Source organism: Nansenia antarctica (assembly GCF_963989245.1).
Source record: "Nansenia antarctica genome assembly, chromosome: 17".
In the NCBI taxonomy this organism is placed as follows: Eukaryota; Metazoa; Chordata; class Actinopteri; order Argentiniformes; family Microstomatidae; genus Nansenia; species Nansenia antarctica.
Genome location: NC_137687.1, coordinates 329,286 through 336,785, shown reverse-complemented (window position 1 = coordinate 336,785; position 7,500 = coordinate 329,286). Strand labels below are relative to the sequence as shown.

At 51.3% G+C, this 7,500-nt stretch overlaps 1 protein-coding gene across 1 annotated transcript in view; it reads right to left on the bottom strand.

Annotated features, from left to right (window-relative positions):
- Positions 1-7,500, bottom strand: part of tmx3b (thioredoxin related transmembrane protein 3b) — a gene marked incomplete at its 3' end in the record, with an annotated part of 52,936 nt that overhangs the window by 30,533 nt on the left and 14,903 nt on the right. Inside the window, 2 exon segments of the mRNA XM_080547700.1 lie at positions 5,030-5,096; positions 5,825-5,902. Coding sequence (XP_080403826.1) covers positions 5,030-5,096; positions 5,825-5,902 — 145 coding nt within the window.

Here is a 7,500-nt window from a genome sequence, read left to right as displayed (position 1 = left end):
GAGGGGGGGAGGGAGGGAGAGGGGGAGAGGGGGGGGAGGGAGGGGGAGAGGGAGAGAGAGGGAGAGAGAGGGAGAGAGACAGGGGGAGAGGGGGGGAGGGCGGGGGAGAGGGAGGGGGAGGGAGGGAGAGGGGGAGAGGGCGGGGAGAGGGAGAGGGAGAGAGGGGGAGGGAGGGGGAGGGGGAGAGGGAGAGAGGGGAGAGAGAGGGAGAGAGGGGGAGAGAGGGAGAGGGAGAGGGGGAGAGGGGGGGAGAGGGAGAGGGAGAGAGAGAGACAGGGGGAGAGGGAGAGAGTGAGAGGGAGAGAGTGAGAGGGAGAGGGGGAGGGAGAGAGGGGGAGGTGAAGGCCTCATGCTGGAGGACAGCCTGATTAGCTCCTGGGCCTGACTAACTCCTGGGCTTCCTTCACCTTTAAACTAATTAGAGGCGGCCTTGACCCCCCCATCTACACACACCCCCCCCCAACAGGACGCTGTCAGCCAGGAGTTCACAAGGCAGGAGGAAGGAGGGAGGGAGGGAGGAGGGGTGGAGGAATAGAGAGGGACAGAGCGAGGGATGGAGAGAGATAAGAGCAGATAAGGAAGGAGAGAGAGAGGCAGACGTGACATACGGCTGTTAGGAAGGTTAATGGTGTCTTAGCCCTGGGAGAGGACGGACCCAGTTGGAGAGAGAGAGAGAGAGAGAGAGAGAGGGGGGGGGCAGAGGGAGAGGGGAGGCAGAGGGGGGAGAGAGAGGGGGGGCAGAGGGATGAGAGAGAGAGGGGTGGGGGGAGAGAGAGAGAGAGAGAGAGGGGGGGGGGGGGGGGCGGGGCAGAGGGAGAGAGGGGGGGGCAGAGGGGGTGAGAGAGAGAGAGAGAGTTTAGGAAACTATTGTTCCCTGAGATTTTGCAAACCCATTTCCCTCCTCGCCTCTGCTGGCTGTGACATCATAAACCATAAACCACACAAACTGGCAACAACAAAACCATAGACCGCTGAACGTCTGAACGTCTGAACGTCTTACGCATACAGCCGAGCAAGAGATTACCACGCCGATCTCACCTGGATTATGATACGTGTTGTATTAACAAGGCTGACAGACAGACAGGAAGACAGACAGGCCACTTAGGGAGAGGCAGGCAGCTCAGAGGCCAAATAACCAACTAACTAATGATGTCAGCGTCTGGGTGGGCGTCTGTCTGCTCTGCTGTCTCTCTCCCGTCTCCGTGTTCATTATAGCAACGCTGGGACGCACGACTCAGTCCATTAGCTGGCTCTGCACAGGCCCAGGGTCTGCTTATGTAAGAGAACGCCAACACCACCAGGAGTCTCTCTCTCTCTCTCTGTGTCTCTCTCTCTCTCTGTGTGTGTGTCTCTCTCTCTCTCTGTCTCTCTGTGTCTCTCTCTCTCTCTCTCTGTGTGTGTGTGTGTGTCTCTCTCTCTCTCTCTGCTTATGTAAGAGAACAGAAACACCACCAGGAGTCTCTCTCTCTGTCTCTCTCTCTCTCTCTCTGTGTGTGTGTGTGTCCTCTCTCTCTCTCTCTCTCTCTCTCTCCTCTCTCTCTCTGCTTATGTAAGAGAACAGAAACACCAACACCAGGAGTCTCTCTCTCTCTCTCTCTCTCTCTCTGTGTCTCTCTCTCTCTGTGTGTGTCTCTCTCTCTCTCTGTGTGTCTCTCTCTCTCTGTGTGTGTCTCTCTCTCTCTCTCTCTCTCTCTCTCTCTCTCTCTCTCTCTCTCTCTCTCTCTCTCTCTCTCTCTCTCTCTGCTTATGTAAGAGAACAGAAACGCCAGCACCAGGAGTCTGACAGAACGGTCCTGTACAGGCTAGCAGCTCGACACGTGTTCGCCAGTCTGTAACATTGTCAAATTATAGTCTGGTCCCCCACTTTGTCAAACTTCAGAAACCTGAAGCACTTAGGCGGCTAAAAAATGGATGAGGAGGCGCTTGTAACCCTGGAGGGATTCTCTCTCTCTCCTAAATGGACCTGGGCTGTTTGGCCGGCACAGCAAACCCAGCAGAGCCCAACAGCTTTATGTCAAATAATGTTTACTAAAGAAAAGGGTGTGGGGGTGCTGTGGCGTTTGGACAGACTAGACTGACTAGTGCCAGACTAGAGTCAAGCTCAACAGGGTCTTCTTTCCCCGCTGATTCCGCCAAGCCCGTTCCCTTGAACCATGCGACTTATAGTCCAGTGTGACTTATATGTGGTTTTTTCCTCTTCATGACCCATTTTTGGCCTGCTGCGACTTATACTCGGGTGCGACTTATAGTCCGGAAAATACGGTAGTTAAACAAATGAATAGATTTCCTTAGACACGGAACAGCTGAATCTGCAACAGGAGAGGTGGAGGAGAGGTGGTCTAACACACACACAAACACACACACACAAACACACAAACACACACAAACACACACAAACACACACACAAACACACTCACACACAAACACACAAACACACACAAACACACACAAACACAACAGTACATAATAGATAAACCCAAACAAACCTAACCGTGACCCCACCTGCCGCCCAGACATCCAGTATTCATAACTGCAGGAACAGTAAGTAGCGCTGAGGTCTCATACCTGAAGCACCTGGTAGCCGTACAATATAGATGAGCTTCATTCATTATGAAGGTCAGTGTAAATGTTCACCAGAAGTGGCCTTGCAAAAGAGCCCTGAATAGTCTTCCTATGGCCGGGAGAAACCCACCAACACACGCAGAGACACGCCTGTCAGGGAGGTCTGTAGAGAACACGGGTTACACCTTAACTGCTCCTCCTGAGACATCTTCTGCCCCTCACCACTACGTCTCCTGGAGACACCCGCTTTTCCCCTCTACTGTGTCCCTAAAAACGTATATTGCCCCCTTGTACTGTTTCTCCAGTGTCTAAATATAAAATACATGTTAAATAAAATAAAAAATAAAATAATAATAGGTTTAGAAGGTGATAGAAGAAGGTTTTTCCTTCTATCAGTGGCCCCGGGCCTGAGCTAGATTACTCTTCCTGCTACGACTGGTGGATTGATGATTCTCTTGCTTAGTATTCAAATGTATTGATTGTAAGTCGCTTTGGAATGGAAGGCGTCTGCTAAATGCCAAACATGTAAACGTGAATACACATGCAGAGACACACCTGTCAGAGAAGTCTATAGAGAACATGGACCTTGACACTTCCTGTAACAACAGAGTCTCTCTCTCCCGCACGTCCTCGGGGCGAACGTTACTTCAGCGGATGTTCTGCAAGACTGTCACATTTACATGTTTGGCATTTAGCAGACGCCTTATTCCAAAGCGACTTACAATCATGATACATTTGACTAAGCAAGTGAATCATCAATCCACCAGTCGTAGCAGAAAAGTAATCTAGCTCAGGCCATTGGCAGTCGTCGTAAAAAAATGTTTTATTTTATTTTATTTTTTAATGTTAGACACTGGAGAGACAGTACAGGGGGGCAGTAGAGAGACAGTACAGGGGGGCAGTAGAGAGACAGTACAAGGGGGGGCAGTAGAGAGACAGTACAAGGGGGGCGGTAGAAGTCTTAGGAGGCGTAGTATAGGGGAGAAGCAGGTGTCTCAGGACACTCACTATCCCTCTCTCCGTCACAGAGAAGTACAAACGTCAGGACACACAGCAGAGAATCACGCTGAGGGACTCTGAGGTAAAACACTTGTGAAACAGAAAACATCTTTGCGTCGTTTTGAAGAAAAGAAACACTACTTGTTCATGAATCACTGACTAGAGAGAGAGAGGCATTTATCTCTGCTAGTGAACTGAAGCTCTGCGTGTACGCTTCTCTTCTGACACTTATTAGTGGGAAAAGTAACAACGCTCATATTATATTCACTACAGTTGTTTTCTCGCAATGAAAAACATGTTCATCAGATCTGCCACAACCCACTCATGTGTGTTCCAGGGGAAAGCCAGGACACATCGTCCAGTCGTGTTATCTTCTTTGCGCTGCTTGAATCCTTAACTACCCGGCCTGCAGGTAACCATGGAGACGTGAGCCCAACAGAACAGCCTATCAGGGTCTCGGAGGACTCGCCGGAGTGTGGCGCGTTCCTGGGGAACATCATCTGAGGTACCCCGCTCCTGCTGAGCTCCTGGGGCTAAAGCCCCCCCTCCTATCCCCTCCTGGAGCCCCTCTGTGGCCCTGTGCCCCCCCCCCCCACCCTGGAGGTGCTCGGTAGCCATGGTAACACAGGAAGTGATGCAAGAAGGAGAGTATGGCGAGGAGCTCATGATGCTCCTACGCTCAGGTGGTTTTCTGTCTGAGCTGGTAAAGAACCCCGCGGAAAAGAATGGCGCCTTCCAGAATCTTCCAATTGGAGAAATAACAAATAACAGACAGTTGTTCCGTTTGAGTGACTAAGCTAGCGTGACTAAGGCAGGGCCGTGGCAGACACAGAGACGGGCCTTTAGTCTGGCCATGCCCTGGCTGGCCTGGTCCTGGCTGTCCCTGGCTCTGCCTGGCTCTGTCTCTGTCTCTGTCTGTCTCTGGCTGTCTCTGTCCCTGGCTGTCTCTGGCTCTGTCTCTGTCTCTGTCTCTGGCCTGGTCTCCTGGTCTCCTGGTCTCCCTCGACCTCACATATACCGCTAGCATGCGTCTAGGCTGATGTGTCGAGGCTGGGCAGGGCCGTGGCAGACACAGAGACGGGCCTTTAGACTGGCCATGCCCTGGCTGTCTCTGGCTCTGCCTGGCTCTGTCTCTGTCTCTGGCCTGGTCTCCTGGTCTCCCTCGAGGAGCAGGGGGGCAGGGGGAGGGGAGCAGAGGGAGGGGGGGCAGGGGGAGGGGGGAGGGGAGCAGGGGGAGGGGGGCAGGGGGAGGGGAGCAGGGGGAGGGGGGCAGGGGGAGGGGGGCAGGGGGAGGGGAGCAGAGGGAGGGGGGGCAGGGGGAGGACTAAATGGCACCCTTTTCTTGCCCAAATTAGACTGACCTCTTTCTCAAGGAAGAAACACTTCATGACATGCCAACAAAGAGGGGGGGGGGAAGAGGGAAGGGGGAGAGAGGGAGAGGGGAAAAGAAGAGAAGCCGCTACTCACCATCGTAGGTGAAGTAGGCCCCGTCCTTGAAGACCACCACGGAGGGAAGTTCTGGCAAAGTCACTGACTGGATGGAAACACATCAGATACATAATTCAGACCGACTGCCATTAATCATTCCCTTACTTGCTCAGTTTCTGTTCACCTGAGCCATAGGGGACGCCTCTCGGCTGGCCCGGGGCCACGCGCAGCTCGCTGTGGACCTCATGCCAAGGAATACTGCAACGGCAGCATGCTGGTAAGCTTTGCTGTCTGTGCTGCATTTACTCTCAATTACTCCTCTCTCTCTCTGTGTGCAGGATGTCACTTCTAGAGCCGCGACTTTGACCTGGTCATAACTGGAGACTTTACTACCAAACATACAATGGGATTATTCGAATTATCAAAGTCTGCGAAAAATATTTCTGCCCCCCCCCAAAAAAAGATCGATCATCACAATGAACTAAGAAAAGAGAGAGAGTGAGATTGGAATTTGAAAGTGTGGGTTTTAATATATACAAAAACAAATACAAATACAGATAAATCAATAAATGCTTCCCTGACATCTTGAGCTGCAACATTTGCAGGGAAAGTGCTGGTGAACGTACACATAAACAGTTATGATGGTTATCTCATCAGAGGACGTGACCTTTATGTCTCTCATGTCCTGTGTCTTTTTTATTGTTACTATTGTCTTATTCTTTTCTGGCACAGTGTTCAGTGTTGAGTGTCTAGTCCCGTTTCATTTCACTGCATGTTTTACTTTGTATTTCTGTGCATGTGACAAATAAAGTACCCCTGAACCTTGAACCTCACCTCAGGCAGGATCTCTTCAGAGGCAGAGAAGAAGTAGGTGTACACGATCAGCTCCGCCGCCACGTCGATGTACTTCTCCTGCAGAGACACAAACACATCTCAGCTCTTCTGTCTGGGGAGAACTGCCTCATCGTGGGTCACTCTGTGCTGTGGTGTTTTTGTCAAGGTTGTGTCTTTAACCGGTTTAATAAATGAGCCTCGCGCTTCACTTAGAAGCTTGGCAGCAGCAGCACAAACAGAGAGAGAGAGACGGCTTTATGACCCAATCAATAAACACAACACAACTGCTACACACAACCTAACTGCTACACACAACTACACACAGACAGACAGACACACAGACACACAGACACACAGACACACAGACACACAGATAAATGAGACACACAGACACACAGACACTCAGACAGACAGAGACACAGACACACAGACACACAGAGACACAGACACACAGACACACAGACACACAGACACACACACACAGACACACAGACACACAGGCACACAGGCACACACACACACACACACACACAGACACACAGACACACACACACACAGACACACAGACACACACACACAGACACACAGACACACAGGCACACAGGTACACAGACACACAGACACACAGACACACAGACACACAGACACACAGAGACACAGAGACACAGACACACAGACACACAGAGACACAGACACACAGACACACAGACACACAGAGAAATGAGACACACAGACACACAGACACACAGACACACAGAGACACAGACACACAGACACACAGAGACACAGACACACAGAGACACAGTCACACAGACACACAGACACACAGACACACAGACACACACACACACAGACACACAGACACACAGACACACAGAGACACAGAGACACAGAGACACAGAGACACAGAGACACAGACACACAGACACACAGACACACAGACACACAGACACACACACACACAGACACACAGACACACAGACACACAGACACACAGACACACAGACACACAGACACACAGAGAAATGAGACATGACCGGTGTGAACGTGGCTCAACTACCTGGATAAGAACCTGACAGAAACGTCAGACACGTTTTAATAAAAACAGCATTACATCAGACTCGGCTGGATTCTTTCGAAAGCCGTCGAATTCACATTCTATATATAAGCTCCAAGGAAACACAAATAGTCATTTGATTACACGACGCGTACGTCAACAACATCAACCCACCCAATCAATGTTCTATGGTGTGTATGTGAATGGACTGCACTTACTGCATAATATAGCTATGCCTTTATCCAAAGTGCTTCACAACGGCCTCTCATTCACCCGTTCACACACACATTCACACACCAATGGTGGCCAAGCTGCCATGCAAGGCGCCGGCCCGCTCACTGGGAGCAATTGGGGGTTCAGTGTTTTGCCCAAGGACACTTCGACATGTGGCCAGCCGGGGCTTGAACCGCCGATCTGCCAACCTTGCGATCATTAGACGGCGGCTCTACCTCCTGAGACACAGCCTCTACCTCCTGAGACACAGCCTCTACCTCCTGAGACACAGCCTCTACCTCCTGAGACACAGCCTCTACCTCCTGAGACACAGCCTCTACCTCCTGAGACACAGCCTCTACCTCCTGAGACACAGCCTCTACCTCCTGAGACACAGCCTCTACCT